Raw genomic sequence first — 19,006 nt, 5'->3', positions numbered from 1 at the left:
CATGTTTATCTTGCCTAGTAACATTCCAATGACCTTGCTGTTCTGTTTTTTTTTTTTCTCATTTTTATCTCCAGAATGGTGACTTTCTCTAACAACGTGGAGCCAGCAAATGGCTTCCTGGTCCGTTACTTGCACAGGAAGCTGATGGAAGCGGAGGACCAGAGGAATATGACCAATGAGGACCTCCTCAGGGTGCTGGACTGGGTACCTAAACTATGGTACCATCTCCACACCTTCCTAGAGAAGCACAGCACCTCTGATTTCCTCATCGGTAAGATTATGATGCTGCACGTGATTACAGTTTAATCTGTTATCATCAGATCAGGTTGTCTGTGGGTGATGTTCTTTCTCTGGCCATTAAGTCTGACCATTAACTGGTCTCTGTTGGTTGATGGAACCAGAGTGTATTATCTGTATTTCTGTCTTTTCAGGCCCATGTTTCTTCCTGTCCTGCCCGGTGACAGTTGAAGAGTTCCGCTCCTGGTTCATCGACCTGTGGAACCACTCCATCATCCCATACCTGCAGGAGGGGGCCAAGGACGGCATCAAGGTGAACTGACCCCCTCATTTAAAACAGACAATATTCTCACGTGGGCTTCAAGTTTGTGGAATAACTAAATATGGCTTGCACAGCTTTATGTACTGTTGCACTGCTGTAGTATGATCTGCAGTTAAATTTCAAACCATTTCCATGGGCCACCTTCAGCAATGTTCAGTTCTCCCCAGCACTAGTGTGCCAGATCCAATTAAGCCACAACTAAAAAGACAGAGGTCAAAGAGGCCAGTGGGTGTGGATTGGAAAACACTGATATACAAATGTTAACAGCATGTACCCTCAGTCATAAAACTGCCCTGAAACCCAGGAGATGTCAGTTTGCAGTATTTAGTGAGTGTCATGTTTTAAGAGCCTGGAGAGATTGGATGCTGTGGGGTTGCCAAGGCACTGTCTGTGCTGTACTGCAGGTGCATGGTCAGAAGGCAGTTTGGGAGGACCCTGTGGAGTGGGTGAGGGGAACGCTACCCTGGCCTTCAGCACAACAAGACCAGGCCAAGCTCTTCCATCTGCCACCCCCCAGCATGGGCCCAGGAAGCCCAGGACAACCTGCAGAGGAGAAACCCAATAAAGAGACCCCGCCCAGCTCCATGGAATCAGACCCACTGGTGAGTTATCAGCTCTACTGTCCTTCAATACAGTTTTGATTTTAGTGGTTTGGCTTTGGGTGAGTTGTTTTAAGGGAGTTTAAATGTAAAATAGTGCATTTGCCTAAATAAACAAAATGCAAAACTTGTATTTAGCTCACAACTAATGAGTTAAAATGAATCAACCAGTGAAAGGGATATTAGTGATATATAGAGTGTGCTGTTGAACTGGACAGGTGATTTTATCTTCAGTGTTGCTGACTGGTCCTTTACTTGTAACTCCACCCCTCCCGTCCTTCTCATTGCAGATGGCTATGCTGTTAAAACTCCAGGAGGCAGCCAATTACATAGAATCTCCTGAGAAAGAGACAGTCATGGACCCAAAACTACCTACATTATAAAACATCAGCCTAGAAACGTCATCTCTCCCCTGAGCTTGTGAGCAGAGCAGAGAGACACAAGTTCTCCAGACCAGTCCTTCTGTGTCTTTGAGTGCTCCAATGGCTTTATGCTGCTCCATCTAAAGACTCATCAGGTCCATGATCTCCTGTACTGGACATTAGACCTAATGTTCATCTCTTTTTGTTGTTGTTTTTTTTTCAGTGTAATTATGCTAAGCATCACTACATATCTGACATTTACACTGCAAGAATCGTAGACGTACTGAAACCAGTGTTCCATGAAGAAAAGTTTTTTTTCCTTTAGGTTATATCTGCAGATTATATGAGTTGTGAAAAAACTTCTCTTTTTTTTGGGAGCCTCTTTACTGTTCCACTGCTGCTCACACTACTACAACTCAAAACTGGTGCTATATCCAATTAGAAAGCCTTCACATGTCAGTTCATCTCAGACTTAGTATAACTGAACATATGAATAATGTGGCCATTGATATATACCTATACTATATACATGCAACGCAGTCTACAGTGGTTTCTGCTGATTGCAAGCACACAATATTTGATGCAACATTTGTAAGGGCAAAAGCTAAGCGAATGAACTCACTGATATAGGATGTGACATAGGATCAATATCCCCTTCAGTCTAACAGAGTCAGTGATCAGTAATTTACAGTTTACATCTACAAGTATGTTAATCAAACATGTCTCAGATTAAGAATGTCATATATTATCTGATTGCATTGTTATAGGCTGAGGTTTCAGGAGGTACAAATAAAGGAAGGCACAACGTGGAATGAAAATATTTTCCTTTGTTGGTCCTTTAGGGGGCAGTGTTAGGACTAACTTTGCAGGCACTTGCTAAATTTAAAACTGCTGTTTAGTTAATAGAAAAAAAAATCAGTTATCAGCTTTGTCACATTTCAACAACTCTTACAGAAATGCCATTCAAAACATTCCTATAAATTTAGGGCATTTGTAGAAATCAAGGTTGGAGATGATAAGTACATGTTCAGGCAAGATGTTCAAACTGACAAAAAAAAAATCATAACTGAAATGTAAAACAAAATGTTCCAGTCAAGTGAGCTGTGCTTCAAATTCATATTTAGCATATATCGACTGTTTAGACAACCTGAATTTAAAGTGATTAAGCTGTCGTTTTTTCCTTTTCTCTGCCTTTGAACGGAAGAAGTGAACTCAGAGACCTGACAGATAAATAGATTTGCGCAGTCTATGCCTTGCCGCGGTTATCATACGAGGTATGTTTCATTTGGCTTTTAAAGTGATCTCAGGTCACAGTGGTTTGTAATCTCAGGCATCCAATTCCAATGGTAATTCAGCATTCTTTTTTGTCTCGTCAGTCAACCACTCTGACTTGTATGGTGCAAAAAGTTTCAGAAAACCAAATAGCCTGTGTCCTACTTTACATCAGCAGGTCTTTATCAGTTATTTAGAGTTATTAAGGGGCCACCAAAGCAAAAATACAGACAGATCCAAAAGACTGTGGTTGAGGATTGTTGTTAATAATCTGGTGCTATCAAATATTGTATGGCCAGCCTGTAGAGAACTAGCATGTTCTATTTTCAGCATGTTTTGTTCATGGTAGCCAGCTGTAACCCTTGTGATCTTACAGCATCTAAGGGCTTGAGTATAGCACAAGCTACAATGCTGTAATGATTTCTCCTATAGCAACCGAAGAGAACAAACCTCACGAGGTGTACTCCCTGTCCTATAATCATTAATCAAATCCTTTCATGTGCACCCCCCCCCCCATCATTTCACCTACAGTTGCTCCTGGATATTACTGGTCAGCATATCACAATATCTTTCTTTGGAAACAAGAAAGCAAGTCATATCTGTACTCTAGGCGCTCTCTTACAACTATGTGCTTTGTAAATAAATGGTCACATCCCCAGCAGTAGACAACAGTTAAAAAAAAAAAAAGAAATATACTGCATGCAGCAGACAGGAATCTTTTATTTTTCTCTCAGTCAATAGAAGCAGTGGTGGACCAGTAATTTTCCCTCTGTTGCCCCCGGAAACAAGAAATCATGATAAAATTCTTGTGATTCATTTCTGGTTAAAACTGCATGTAGATCTTCAACGCCAGACACAATGAGTTTTAAAAGACATTCTCTTTGTATTCAGCTGATTCTATAACATAGTTCAACTTTTTTTTTTATTTACTTTTCTTCCTTCATCATAGCTCAACTGTAACTAATCAAGAAATCATCTGTGTACATATGAATGTCAGATTTTTGTCTTCATCGATAGAAGAGAGAAAGGAAGAATATGTATAAGGGTTTTTTTTTTTAAAGCAGTTTATTATCCAAGTCCTTAAAGAGGAGTCCAATAAAGCAGTAGTTTTAGTCAAAGAAAAAAAAAGCAGACTGTTCCTTCAGTACCTTTGCAACACTGCTTCTCCATGCTGTTTAAGACCATTTGATTACTTTGCTAGCTCAGACATTAAGTCAATGGCTTTTGCTGCCTTGGCAAATTAACGTATGTGTTTCTCTTGTCTCACAAATGGACCGGAGTCCAGTCTGTTCCATCCTTAAATTTAAACTTCAGCGTATTAAATCGGGTAAAGAAAATGAACTCATAACGGCGTAATTTCTTCTGTGTGAAAAAGAAAAATGATTTGTAATTGAAACATCAGTGATTAGAATCTCTAGGAAGATGAAAAACAGTCTCTATTTGAAACATGTTTTGAATTCTTCAACAAAAGAGTAATAGAAGATGAATTGTGCAATCCTTTGAGGATAGTTTATTGCTGTTCCCATGTCAAAAAAGACTGTGTAATGTATCTTGGTAACAAAAGCCATTGTGTATTGTCTGCATCATGTCTCTGGTTATTGTGCCTGTAATTCTGTGATGGCTGTGCTGTGCTGTGCTAAATCTCACATGAAAAGACTATGCAGCAACTTCTACTGGCAAAAGCAAATGGGAACAAAAAAAAGAACTATCCTTTTCTAGTCCTCAATGAACTTGTATTTTAGTACAGTTCATCTTCTTTGTCTCTCTCTCTCTCTGTTCTTCTCTCACTCTCTCTCTCTCTCTCACTCTCTCTCTCACTCTCTCTCTCTCTAAGAAAACCAGTTGTTTTAGTGGAATTGTCATGCTGAGAGCAGAGTAGGTTATTTTGCCTTATTTTGCAGTGCTGTGGAAAAGACTTGCCCTGGGCATTGAGACAGTCAGGTGCAGGATCCATTTGTTTTTAGCTCCGTGTAAGTGGTTTGTCAGTGCAAGCCAAAGATTTTGTTCCATTTGACATGATAGGGCCTGGCACTGCTAGGGACGAAACTGTCAGAATAGTTCAGGTCCACTACAAGTTGCTGATTAGTCACATACATCATGCAAAGCTTGTTATTGATTCAAAATAAACTTATTCTACTATACAAGGTAACACAATGGTATCTAATGTAACTTACAATGTGCAATGGACGTGCAATGGGTTTCTAAATGTTGTTAACGCATGTCAGTTCGATGTGAAACCAAAACTGTTATGAGGTCAACTTAATGTTGGAAGTGGAGAGGGTCTTGGAGGAATGGTTTTATTCTATTATTTGTAATCTTTCCCAAATAATCATTTGTAAAATGTTCTTTTCACTTTTTTTGTACAGAGCTTCATTACTGTAAACATTGTAAATAACCAAGTCCAACATTTGCGACAACAATCATTTTGGGGAAAAGGAAATCTCTTAGAGACATGTGGATTGGGAGAGGAAATTGTGTTTTTTTTTCTTGTGAATAAACTGGCCTGGCACAGAGAGAGGAAACTGGAATGCTTCTGAGATGATGTCCACAAGTCCAGCATTGTCCGTTTGTCCTAATAAAGCCACACCATTCTTTACCTCTGCTTTATCTTTGTTTCTTTGCCTAGTTTGTCAAAATTCCAATCACAGTGCTAATTCTAATGTCACTCCTCTTCATGGTCCTATAGTGCGATTATAATTGCTACTACTACATTATGTGTGGTTATAATAATAATAATAATAATAATAGCAATAAAACGTTGTTTCATAGCTGTTATGATTCATTTTAAAGAAATTTTCTACTCATTGATCGAGCGACGTGCCTGAAGGGTAAAGTCCTTGCCAGCTAAAGTAAGGTTGTGACCAGAAACTACAGTCGAGTCGTGTCGTGGACAGCCCAATATGACAGGGGACGAGTGAGCTTCAGCTGTGACAAGTAAGTCCGGAGAGGGTGGAGTTAACAGACCAGGCGCCGTGGGCTATAAATTTGAAATCGCCTTTGCCAGAGTCGCAGTCGAAGGAGTTTCTAACGTGAGGAGTTTAGTAACTCGGACAATCATGCCAGCTAAACCAGCCCCAATCAAAAAATCGCCGAAGGCAAAGAAGGAGGAGAAGAAGGAAGAACCTGCACCTGAGCCTGCCCCGGCAGAGGCACCTCCAGCCGAGGCTCCTCCAGCAGAAGCTCCTCCAGCAGAGGCACCTCCAGCAGAAGCTCCTCCAGCAGAAGAGGCTGCTCCCGCTGCAGCCCCTGAAGGCGAAGCTCCTCCCGCTGAAGCTCCTCCCGCTGAGGCCCCACCAGCGGAGGAACCCAAAGCACCTACACCCCCTCCACCTGAAGGTACCGTTTTGTGTTGAAGGAAACCCCGAAACTTAGTCTCGCTGAAGATACTCCGCAAATCTCACGTGCATGTGCAACCTGTCCTATCCTAGAGTCAGTGCACAATCAAAACATTAGCTTTTTTGTTAAGGTACTAAAGCATGTCATTAATATTAACGCGTAACTGCTAAGCATCAGCTTTTGATGATGTCCCTATGGAATTCACATATGTCTCTTGTATTACTGGAAAACTCTGAGGTACACGTCAGATGACTGCCTGCCCCTTCCCCCCGTCACCCTCACTGAAAAAAAAGAAAAAAAAGACTCAGCCCTTGCTTGACCAGTCTCTCTTTCTTTGCACATAACAACCCTGTCGTACTTATGTTAGCGGTCACTGTTTGGTCAGTTGGATTCTTAAATAGATTGTCACTATCCGTCTGGTGTGAGCATGCGTGTTGACAGTTCTCGATAGTCATTTTTGTCTCCTTGGACCAAAATTTAACACATTGTTAAACAAGCCATCTGTGAAGTACTGAAGAGCAACAAAACTGGCTTATGATAGACACAAACTGTGAACACTGTCGAGTTTCCCTGTGCTTTAATGAATGAGCTTAACCCTTCTAAATAACAATCAGCTGCCGCAGAAACCGCCGCAGAAGAAAGCGCTGCTCAAACCGAGATACCTGCTGAGGCTGAGGGTAACATAATCAAACACCCAACGCTTTACTTGTTTTAATGTGCTCAATACTACTTTGTGAACTTCGTTACTCTACTCGAGCATCTTACTACCACATTATAAAGCTGTTGTCCATCAGCTGCTCTAACGTCTAACATTTTTAACATCAGCACCTCCTGCTGAGGAAGTTCCCACTCCAGCTGAAGCGCCAGCTGAGGCGCCGGCAGAACCCGCGGGTAACGCATTGACGCTGTGCTTATTTTCCATGTACTGTTTTCTGTTGTTCCCTATTTCTCCATGTAGCCTATAAATAACAATCTAACAGTGCTTATGAATCCAGTATCGGTACATCTGATCTGCAAATTCTCCCTAACATGAGCCTATGGCTAGTTACGCTCCTGATCACCAGCGCAACAACAGTTAACATTTAACATCTAATACCAGCCGCTCCTGCCGAAGAAGCCCCTGCACCCGCTCCTGAAGTGCCTGCTGAACCGCCCGCAGAGGCGCCAGCCCAGCCCGAGGGTAACACAGCAGCATGTACATTAACGAAATCAATTCAGTCTTAACATTGGAGCTTTCACAAATGTGAAGCAAAGCATTGTCACCCAACCATACATTATCCCAAAGTATTGGTACTATCATGGCATATATAGCGAACTGTGGTATTTCCTCCTCAGGCAATATGACCTTACCTAACCAATCTAACATTTTAACATTAACGTTTTAACATTAGCTACTGCTGCTGCCGAAGAACCTCCCGCGGCTGCTCCAGAAGCTCCGGCTGAGGGTAACCTGCCACTACCTTGCTGACAGATTACACCATTCACAGTTATAGTGTAGGCCTATTGGGAAATCAGACTTCCCTCTGTAGCCTAGCGCTCTTATTTAACAACCACCAGTCTCACTAACATCAAACATTTAACACCAGCCGCCGCCGGTGACGCCGCTCCTGCTCCTGCTGCCGATGCTGAGGCACCAGCTGAGGGTAAACGTGAAGGAGTTTTATTTCTTCACATTTTTAAATGAACATACATGATATAATTCTTTTACTCACAATTTTATTTTTGATTATTTGACTTTTTCGTTACGTATTTTTTTAATTCACGGTTTAACAGTAAGCTAATCGATACATTAACTCTGTTTATTTACTTTTTCATCAAGAGAATCAGTTACTAACAGCAGCCTATTAACGCAAAATCTAATGTATGAAATTAGCCGCCGCTCCCGCCTCTGAAGAAGCCGCCGCTGACGCTGCACCTGCTGCAGAGGCGCCCGCTGATGGTAATTTCCGCAGCTTCACAGCGAAACATAAAAACCTCTTTCTATCTTCCGCCCTTTTCCTCACACTCCTCAGTAACAATTTATTTGGACATAACCCCACAAAAATAAGCAAATAAAATAAGCTATTCATGACAAGCACCTTGTTTCAACATTATTGCCATTCAGTGCAGGATTTTGAAACACGGATTTGCATTTGCTGCTAATCTAAACCGATCCTTTAACATTCAACGTTAGCTGCCGCTGCCCCTGCTGCGGAAGGCGCTGCACCAGCTGAAGGAGAGACACCTGCCGATGGTAAAGCACCATCATAATACTCTTGGTAGTTTCTGTACAAACAGCGCTGAGTCTCTTAGGAGGAGTTAAAGTGAATATTCAGTTTGGAGATTGATTTGGATTTACTAGATACTTTTTTGTTTTTAAATTTTCGACAGATGATAATCCAAACTCTAGTACTTTAACTGCATAGAACAAATAATCCAAATCCTCAACCAATGCTTTTTGATATGCTGCTTCTAATGGAAACATGCCTATTTAACATCAGCTGCAGCTGCAGAAGCCCCACCAGCTGAGGAAGTCAAACCTCCTACGCCACCTCCTCCTGCAGGTAAACACATGGTTCAGAGGAGTGCTTCAGCCCTCACTCTCAGGCTTCTCTTGCTTTCTACAGTCATCGCGTAGCCACTCGCAAAGGGAAAATGCCACAAAAGATTTGAGTGTTACCTCTTTGAGTGTGACCTCTTCATTGTGAATTCTTTGCTCATTTTGAGATTTTTCCCATTTATATTTCCAGAGCCCACCAGTGAGCCTCTGGAGCTGACAGTCGATGATGTGAACGACACATCAGTCACCATCACCTGGAGGCCTCCTGCCACTATTGGAAACTCTGGTCTTGATGGATACACTGTTGAAATCTGCAAGGATGGAAGTGAGTCTAATTCACCTGGTAGCTGATGTTTTTTGTTTTTTTATTTCATTAGTAAAGATAACCCGACACTTCAACAGCTGGTGGATGTGTTGACGTAAATTTATTTGTATTGGCCTTTCTACTGCTGTGAAACTGCTTAAAAACTTAGACTCTGGCTGATATGCAGCAAAATACAATTAGTGGTTTATTACAGATTACTGGAGAAAATCAAGCAGTTTTATTAGTGACGTAACACAGGAGAGCCATAGTTTTGTTCATAGTCTGACAGTGAAGAGCACTGTAAAGCATTTTCCTCTTCTAATGAGTACCTCAGTCTTTAAATACCGCCTTGTGACACTGAACTGCACCTCAAATTAAACACAGTGAAATGTAAATTATGGCTTTATTGGCCGGTCGAGCCCATCAGCTACACCTGTCCCTAAATGTCACTGATTTATATCCCCACCTAACTGGTGTCCCTATAAGGAGAGGGGCATTTTTGGAGTGGCCAGTGTTGCAGGGAAGCCTGTTTGCAGAAAGTCCCTCCCCCCTCCCCTCAGTGGCCCCACTCCCACCAATGTAAGAACTGGAGGAGCAGTAGACATCAACATAATATCAAAACTTCATTCTTAATTGTAGTGGTACTTGCTAAACAGAAGCACATTTCACACAATTCCAGTGGCCATAATTCCACGTCCTGTCAGTCAGACATTCAGTGATATTTCTGAGGTAAGCTCAGTCCACTGAACTTTACTGGTGGCTGTGATGTGGGAAGGAAAGTCTGAGAATGATACAAATGTCCCCTGTCAAATCTTGCGCCCATTTAATTCCTGATAGAGTCTGCTACTGATCAGGAGTGCTATTTCCAACTTTTTGGAACTGTGTTTTGTTTACATACAAAGTTATGTAAAAACATTGCTTTGGAAATTTGGCGAAAACACTTATTCCTCCTGTGATGAATCATGTTGAATGTTAACTCTACTTCTTTTAAGAATGATATTTCTTATTTTGACTTGTTTAGTCTAAACACTAATACTAAATGCTAATTTATGCCCAAACTGAGTTCCATCCCTTGTTCTTGGCCTGTTTCACAGCCAGCGATTGGAAGGCAGCAAATGAGGAGCTGACTGTGTCCTGCCGCTATGTTATCAAAAACCAGACTACCGGGGACCGCCTGCACATCAGGGTGGTGGCTATGAACCCTGGCGGCCGTAGCCCCCCTGCCACTCTACCCGATCCCGTCGTTGTAAGGGAGGTTGTGGGTAAGTCATGGCAGTTTGGCCAAGAGGTGGTTTGTTTCCTTTCAGCAGTGACAAAGCTACATTCGGAGCCAAACCATGGAGCTAGAACTGTCAGTGCATTTTGGCTACTGGGTTTTACAAGGCAGCATGCCCAACTGTGCATGGGCATTCGTCTTCTCTACTGTAGAAATAGCTACTCTAAAGATCAGAGGGTATCATTACCATCTCAGATATCCAAAACCTGTAGCTAAGCCTGTCCTTCACTAGAGTAATAGTCTAGACCAGTGTACTACTCTTAGCATCCTTGTCGGACTGTTGGCAGATCACAGATGAAAGTTTTCCAGGGACCTCCAACCATCTCTTGGACCCAGGGCAGTTGTGGAGCGATAAATCCATTTGACAACTTTTGGTGTCTTAGCTTACAGTCGTGCAAATATCAAATTAGGGCGTTACAGAAAACCAAGTGAAGGAAACAATATGTTCAGATGAAAATTAAGACTGCATTTCATTTAATGTAGAATGGACCAAATGCCAAATTGGTATACCACGAGGCAACACAGCAGAGACAGTCATAGACAAAAATACTGTTTTCTTCATGCCCATTTGTCCTGGAGAACAGTCTGGTGTACTTATAGATGGTCATGAACAGATGGACTGTATGTTGGTGCTCCTACAGTAAAACTTGAATCAAAAACATTTCTTGAACTCTTGGATGATCAAGAAGACAGATCTCAGACCTGATCTGTAATCATGTAATGGTCTGTCTCTCTTTTTTTGCTAATTCAAAAATATGTGCATATATTTTTGAATTAGCAAATCTATCTATCTATACACATACATACATATGTATGTATATATATAAATATGTATATAAACACATTTGCTCCATGTCCGATTTTTGGGTGGTCTTCTGGATAAAAATATCTACTGCACAGTACCTATCTTGGCAGTGTCCCACGCTGCTTATCCCATCTAAGCTTCAACAAATGCATTGCTTTGCATGTAGTTTCATTGGCAATCTAAATGTACAAGGGCTCTAAAGAAAGAAATCATAAATGTAGGCTGGAACGTTGAGTTGGATGGAAATGTAACCTGAGTCCAAACAAGTACAGAGGAAGGGAGACGGTGCAGTGGTCATGCCGAACAGCTCCATGGTGTCAGGCCATGGTGGAATTATCTCCTTTGGTAAAAACAACAACTCCTGTCACAAATCCTTGGAAAATCGCTCGGAAGTACCTTCTATTAACATGGATTACATATGGGAGGCTTTGCGTGGCTTTGAAACCTTTGGCAGTATGTGCTTTGGACTGTTGTCAAACTGCCTCCCACAAGAGCAATGGTGACAAGTGTGAATGGTTTCACTGGGGGAAGGAGACATTCCCATATGTTCTCACAGGGCACAGAGAGTCGGCTGCAGGCTCAGGTTTCCCCAAAGCCGTTTTAGTCTACCAGAGATGCTCTGTTTATCTTGCAACATGCCATGGATTCTAAAAGGCATTTTTTTGCATATGATCAAGCACTGAAAGAAAGAGTGTCAACCAAGGACACAGATGCACACCTGGTGGAAGAAGTACAAGTTATGTTATGTCTGGTGTGTTTAATATTTTCATCCTGCAGGATATATTTGTATTTTAGTAGCTCCCAACGAGTAATTGTTTTACCATTGGTACGCAAGGCAGCCTTTGTTTCACAGTGCAAAGCCACACTGTCTTGGTGCTTAATCGCTCAAGAAAGGTTTTTCTTGCTCAAGAGTCTTTGTATTGCATACCACTGATTTGTCAAGTCTGAAATCAAGACTAATACACTGTTAAAATAATCCTTCACCAAAGTAGTTGAATATTTTCCCTGTCAAAATGACCTTTCCAAGTTGAAAAACAGTGCATTATTGCCAAGATGTTTTCCCCATTGTCACAGTGTAGTACAAAGCACAGGGTGGAATTAAGAATAAAGAAATGAATTGTTTGGATGATAGCTAAGACAAGAACAGTAATCATAGTTTTGTTACATAATTATATAATTTTCTTTCTGTTTGTGTTTTTTTTTTTTATCATTTTGACTGGTGTGATTTGTCATAGTTTGCTAGCCTATGCATTACACCATATCCAGCTCCTTTAAGTGTTGAATGTAACATAGTCTTTCCATCATATGTTAGGAGGGGGAAGGGTGGCATTGGACCAATCTATTTATGGCTAGGATTAGGGTAGCAGTCCCATAGTCAGCAGGTGTCCTTCCTAAAAGTAGATCTGCATCAGAGAGCTTTATGGTATCCATTAGCAGAAAGGTGTTAAAAAGGTAACTGGCCAGTCAACTTTTGCATACATACCACTTGGTTTGAATTTGGTCTGCGTCATGCAAGTGGTTCCTGTGTAAGACTGCAATCGTTCCTATCCATGTTTAGAGTAGGTCTGATGCATGAATAGTTTTTTCCTTGGCAAGATCACACTGGAATTTCACTGGGTTACATTTTGGCTCTCACCTACTGTAGCATGGAGAGTGTAGATCATGTTATAGCCTAGCAAGCTAGCAAGCTTGTTGTACATGGTGTGCAGTTCAGATGTCACTGCGACTGTTTGCCCAAGCAGAATCAGAGTGCTTACATAGTTATTAAAATATTTCTCTCTCAACCAGTATTACCAAACAGATCCTTTTATTTTTTGGTTGCTCCTTTGGTTCACTGACAAGTTAATTTTATAGAAATGCATGCTTGTGTGGTTAACATAATGTTTTACTCTCCTTTGTAGACCGCCCCAAAATCCGACTGCCTCGTTTCCTCAGACAGAGGTATGTCAAGAACGTTGGGGAGAAGGTCAACCTCGTCATTCCCTTCCACGTATGTGAACTTTTAAATTAAGTCATCATTTTCTACCTGTAGCCCATCAGTTAAAGCACGTAAAACCAAGAGAAATGTGATAGATTACACTTTCATAAGCCCAATATAACAGTTGTCAATTTATGACAACATATATTAGAATTTAAGACATCATAGCTAAACGACAGTTGACAGTAACATAGGTAATATGTCAGTCATATAGTTCTTTTTCCCCATCTTGGGTATTTCTGAAAGTCTTTCTATTTCTGAAAGTCTTTTGGTTATGTGTGAAGTTAGGAGTTAGAAAGCCACTAATTGTAACACATGTGTGAACAACAGTGCCTGTTTCCTGCAGGGCAAACCTCAGCCTGTGGTCTCCTGGACCAAGAATGGCCAGCCTCTCGACCATAAGAAGGTCAACATTCGCAACAGTGACAAGGACAGCATCTTCTTCATCCGTCAGTCCGTGAGAGATGACTCCGGCACGTATGAGATGACCGTGAAGGTTGACAGCTTTGAGGACAAAGCCTCCTTTGTCCTGCAGATTGTTGGTGGGTTAACAAATGAGAACCAGTTCTAATGGATAACTCCAAAGCCTCAAGTGATTTCCCTTTTTTTTTTTTTTTAATCAGTATCAAAGCAATCACAAATTAATCCTCAACTTGTTTCATCTACAGAGTTGCCTGGACCCCCTGCCAGCGTGAAGATTGTGGACACTTGGGGCTTCAATGTTGCCTTGGAATGGACTCCTCCCACGGACAATGGAAACACAGAAATTACTGGCTACACAATTCAGAAGGCAGACAAAAAGACTGGGGTTAGCATTTGGCTGAGTTCTTTCATTGCAATGTTTCAAAAGGAGATTTATTCCTTGGGCTAATTTCTTATGTTCTATGCCCATTTTCCCAGCAATGGACTTTGTTGTACCGTGAATTCTAATCCTCTTGTGTGGTTGCAAAAAGGAAAATCATTTTTGTTTATCCATACAACAGGTCAACACATGTGCCAGTCATCAACCGTGCTTCTAAATAGTTAGTAACGCATACGTTAGCAATACTGGAATGTGTCATCCCATTTAATTGTTATATATGATCACAGGATAGGAAAATGACTCAAAATCTGTACAAATCCTCACATTAGTGACTCTCACACACTGGCACATTCTGCCTCCAGGACTGGTACACCATTGTGGAGCATTACCACAGGACAAATGCCACCATCTCAGACCTCATCATGGGCAACACCTACACCTTCAGGGTCTTTTCAGAGAACAAGTGTGGGAGAAGTGAGGATGCCGCTGTTACCAAGACAAGTGCCACTATTCAGAAGACAGGTGAGAACCTACTGTCATTTCCCATTCCTGGGCCTGTAGATGGTAATATTTATGATGGGCAAAGTACTGTTAAAAAATAAAGATAAATTAAATTCAATATAGTAAACAGGTTACCTAATATGCGTCTTTACTTTCAAGGCTTATTTTCTAGTCATGGAGGACCAATTCCATCCAACTGTTACATTTTTAGTTCTCAGACATATGTATCATTTGGGGAAAGAGTCGGTCCGAAGAGATTCTACATCAACATAAATTGTGTGGTTGACATTTTTTTGTAGGTATTGATTATAAGCCTCCTGAGTACAAAGAGCATGACTTCAGCGAGGCTCCCAAATTCACCACCCCCTTGACAGACCACGCCACCACCGTCGGCTACAACGCCACGCTGCTGTGTGCTGTTAGAGGGTTCCCAAAGGTAACCATCACACGTCTGTCTCTGCTGTGTCAGTGAAAGGTGGTCTGGCATGAAAGCTCGATATGAAATACTTGAAACATCAAAATTGGAAATTCTCTGTATGAAACTTTTAGAGAAGATGCCAAGATGTCTTACCTCCTGAAACCTAAATGAAATAAGCCAAATTACCCGAGAGCAGTGCTGCTTGACAGCTCTTTGCTTTGTAGAGGAGTTATATACAACTATAGCCAGGATGCCCCCACCCATTACCCACAGTCTATTACTATCTGCTGCACTCTGTGCACAGAATTCCCAGCTGTCCTGTTAGACCTCTGACAGTCTGAGATATTCTGCCTGTCCTGACAGGTTGTCTGTCTGCCTGCCTGCCTGCCTCTCTATTTTGTTAATCAGTCTGTCTTATTCTATCTGATCTTCCTACATTGTTGGGCATTTGTATTTCTGTGTTAGAAAAAAAAATTAAAAGATGGAATCTGCAGAGGGATCTTTCTCTGAGCTGGGTTTCAGTCAGAGGAACTTTTGCACCAATTGCAGATTTATTGGAGTTGAAATGGAATTGACCCCCCTGTCCCCCCAGCTCCAGTCTGACAGATGGGCTTGACACATTTGTCTGATTGTGGATCGATGTACTCTAGCTCCACTAAGTCCCACTGAGTTTTTGTGAATTAAGGTGGCCGTGAGGTTAACGTTTGAGTAGGCCACTGAGTTGTAGGAATCTGGCACTCTCTTTGTGCCTGTAGACAGAGTCCCCTCAGAGGTGAATGATAGCAGGCACTGGATAAGTGACATTCCTGGTTCTTTGGATACTGGGGGTGTCCTGGCTCTGCCACTCGGTGGCCCTGTCATTGGAAGCTCAGGCCCCCCACACAGAGGGCATGTAGAGAACGTATCCAATGACTGAACTTACCACCACAATTTGCATAACATAACATGTCTCCTTCAGTTTATTTTTGATAGATTGGTGGATTATGTTGGATCAGGCAAAGGGCTTGGAGCATTTTGCAGGCTGTTTGCAGCTTCTCAGTGCCTCTTATAAGTACTTCTATAAACACTCATAACTTATTTGTTAGCAGTTTTGCTGCTAACAGTTTAAAAAATGTGACGCTTTGGAGTAGAGAATAGCCTCATTATGAATTATTTCAGTGTCATCTTAACATTACGACACCACAAATGAAAAGAAAATGGATGAAAGTGTTATGTTTACATGATAAATCATCTGTGTGTTTGTTTTTTGCAGCCTAAGATCGAATGGATGAAGAACCAAATGATCATTGGTGATGACCCCAAGTTCAGGCAGATAAACAACCAGGGTATCTGCTCTCTTGAAATTCGTAAGCCTGGCAACTTTGACGGCGGTGTGTATTCATGCCGGGCCAAGAACGCGCTGGGAGAGGCTATTGTGACCTGCAAACTGGAGATCAAACGTAAGTGACCATGAGGCTTAAGCAGATCTTATGGAACAAAGCATTGAAGGTATTCCTACACTCTTATTCCTACAAAGTGCTGTTATTAGCACAGGTTGACTTCAGTAGTCTGGCCGGGTATTACAGACAGACAAATCTACATGTCAGTATATCCCAAATGAGGGCCAATGGACCTGCTATTCATTTTGTCAAAGCTGTTGCATGTCTAGAACTTTTGACACTGGCTAGCAGTAGAGCAATTTAATGGCAATATTTTACCTTGCTAGCTGTAGAAAGGCAGCACCGCTGTTCCAAGTTGTCGTATCTAATTACACAAGTCTGGGCTTGGTACAGATCTAAAAAAAATTGTTTGATTTCTGTCAGTGAAAAAATATGTGGATGCTGATTGAAATGTTTACTCGTCTAACTTTTAACGCTGCAATAAACAGCTTTATTTGATGATTTAATTGCCTGGCACAAATCCAAAGACACCATCTCAAAGGTAATGCCACTTTATAGCTAAATTAGGAGGATTTAATCCTCTTAAGCCAGGTTATTACAAGTGTATAAACTCTGTCTTCTCCTGCTACCTCATTAGGACGTGTTAACACTCCGCAGTAGCATAGCAACGGTTTGTCAAACATTTGTTAAAGACTTTTATGAGCATTTTGAAATTTACATTCATGGAAAGGCTGTAAGAGTATTAAAATTGACATGTCAAGTTTGACAAAAGTCACAGCATTGTTGAGTGCCCTTGTCCACAGAGCCAAAATTGTTTGGCTCTCGACTTGCATGTGGACCCTAATGGGCTCATACATTGTGTTCATTCTGATGAAGCTTTTCTTTTTTTATGGATGATTTGGATGTCAGCTGGAATGAGGGCTTATATTTGTGTGTGTGTGTGTGTGTGTGTGTCTGTGATAACCTCTAATAGCATTTTGTTTCCCTTACAGAGCCTGTGATTGCTGATGCTGATAAGAAATAAGTCTACACTCATACTCAGGAAGGTCAGTCTCTATACAATGACTTTACCATGACTGTTATGACTGTTTAAACATAAAATTTTTTCTTTCTTTCTTTCTTTCTTTCTTTCTTTCTTTCTTTCTTATAACAATAAAAGTGGTCTACATACATATTTCAGTTCTTGGTGATAAACAATAAACATTCTGCACAAAATTGTGTTAAAAATAAAACACGTGTCAAGGGAACAGCACCTGCATCTGATTCTGGTCCTGGTTTCTGTTATTGATATTGTGGTTGATACATTTCTACAAACTTTATAGTGAAAAGATGTAGTCAAAATAGAGGAGAAGCATTTAGAGCTCCAAGTACTTTTCATCTATTTGAGTCCTGACAAGGCATCTGTCTTCTGTGTGTGTGCTGACCTTACATGGCAGGCACTAAACTTGGAGATCATAGCCTTTAGCAGTGGAAGACTCTGAGTGGTAATGCCCATAAATTAAATCTGTTATACCTCCACATGTGTAACGGCTGAAACCAAATCACATTTCCCTGATTCAGCAGCCCAGTCTGCCCCTATTAGTGCTGCAAAGCCACAGCCAGGGCAAGCTCCAATCAAGCACTCTGCCCCCACACACACACACACACACACACACAGACATCTAACTGTTGTAAGGCTGCTCTGAGTAAACATAGTTCCCGCTCTCACTTATTAGAGCCTTGTAACTCAGCAGCTTCATTCTGTTTCCCTTTTTGCTCTTCTGTGCTTATTGCTGATTTTTTTTCTTCTGTACTCACTGTCTGTTTAGAGTAGATGGATAGTGTGCTGTTATAAGAGAAGAAGTAAAAAAAACTGTTTAAATACCTGTGATTGGCTGTGGTTAAAGAGTGCTTTAAGGTCTATAAACAAAAAAACATGCTGTTCTTGACTTTTATGTAGTTAAAAATACCAGAGGGGCCACTGACACCTGTTTCTTGTTATTTCCCCTCTCCATATGTTCCAGTCCCAAATTAGGAGCAGCAAGAGGAGGAGTGCCATTACAAAAGGTGAGCACCTACTGTACCTCCCTCTCTGCCTCCCTCCCTCCATGCCCTACATCTGCCCAGTGCTCCTGGTTCTTGAAAAATCCTTATTAGCAAATCGCATTAACCACTAATTAATCCAGTTTTATTTTTCATGTTTTTCAGGAGTAGGAAGATGCTGCTGAAAGACAGAAAACGCAATACAATGATGCATACTGTACATATGAAAAGAATTATGAAGACATCTTTTTCATGCCTTTGACACTTTGACCTCGAGCATATAATATGTCAACAACTGCTTTGGTTGTATCACCTATTTATCTGTTTGTTTCTGTTTGTATATCTCCCTATAACTTTCCCTAACTTTGTCCTACAATGTAAGCTCAATGTGAACTGAACAGATCTCCTTCAGATTTGTACTCAGGATCCACAGGTGGACTTAATCAGCTTTCCATTGTTTGTGAAAATAAATGTTAGACTTTAATCAAAAGTTTCTGTGTGGGTTTCATCTGTCATGGGCTTGTTAAAAAGAAAATGTCAGCTCAGCTATGAACTGGTGCCTTGAAGAAAAAAATGATGGTGTCTGGAAATAAATGTTCAGTATCTCTTCCTCGAGTATCTCACCTTACTTTCTCCCATGTGACTTTGCTTCAAACAGATCATGCTGGAGTTTGTTGTGAAAGGTCTGTCTCTCAAAGGGAGTCAGAGCGAGCGGCAAAGTGCTGAAACTCATGGAGTTTGATGGTTAAAATAGAAATTAGACGTCAAATTGGTTGCTAATGAGTTGAGAGGACTGATCTGTGCGTAGGTTCCTGCGTGCTTTGACGCACAGTGGGTAGACTGCTTGTTCAGTT

At 41.3% G+C, this 19,006-nt stretch overlaps 2 protein-coding genes across 2 annotated transcripts in view; both read left to right on the top strand.

Annotated features, from left to right (window-relative positions):
* The window catches only part of nav1b (neuron navigator 1b), a 51,384-nt gene extending 49,843 nt beyond the window's left edge, over positions 1 to 1,541 (top strand). Inside the window, exons 27-30 of the mRNA XM_030777090.1 lie at positions 75 to 271; positions 432 to 550; positions 964 to 1,161; positions 1,449 to 1,541. Of these exons, the coding sequence (XP_030632950.1) occupies positions 75 to 271; positions 432 to 550; positions 964 to 1,161; positions 1,449 to 1,541 (607 nt within the window). The remainder of the gene's footprint in view (positions 1 to 74; positions 272 to 431; positions 551 to 963; positions 1,162 to 1,448) is intronic.
* A 4,307-nt stretch (positions 1,542 to 5,848) lies between these two features.
* Positions 5,849 to 17,154, top strand: mybphb (myosin binding protein Hb). Its single transcript, XM_030777748.1, has 12 exons — positions 5,849 to 6,128; positions 8,053 to 8,067; positions 8,609 to 8,671; positions 8,858 to 8,992; positions 10,066 to 10,233; positions 12,954 to 13,042; positions 13,377 to 13,572; positions 13,699 to 13,838; positions 14,195 to 14,354; positions 14,633 to 14,769; positions 16,004 to 16,190; positions 17,123 to 17,154. The coding sequence occupies exons 1-12, from the start codon at positions 5,849 to 5,851 to the stop codon at positions 17,152 to 17,154; spliced, it is 1,602 nt and encodes a 533-aa protein (XP_030633608.1).
* Positions 17,155 to 19,006: the final 1,852 nt, after the last annotated feature.

The sequence above is a fragment of the Chanos chanos genome, chromosome 6 (genome assembly GCF_902362185.1).
Source record: "Chanos chanos chromosome 6, fChaCha1.1, whole genome shotgun sequence".
Lineage (NCBI taxonomy): Eukaryota > Metazoa > Chordata > Actinopteri > Gonorynchiformes > Chanidae > Chanos > Chanos chanos.
This window is presented reverse-complemented; position numbering and strand designations above follow the sequence as displayed.

Excerpts from the sequence above, each read along its gene's own strand:
- mybphb (XM_030777748.1), top strand. The coding sequence starts at position 5,849 with ATGCCAGCTAAACCAGCCCCAATCAAAAAATCGCCGAAGGCAAAGAAG. Across the intron at positions 8,993-10,065 it reads TGAAATCTGCAAGGATGGAA|CCAGCGATTGGAAGGCAGCA; the intron begins GTGAGTCTAATT and ends CCTGTTTCACAG. Across the intron at positions 14,770-16,003 it reads CTGTTAGAGGGTTCCCAAAG|CCTAAGATCGAATGGATGAA; the intron begins GTAACCATCACA and ends TGTTTTTTGCAG.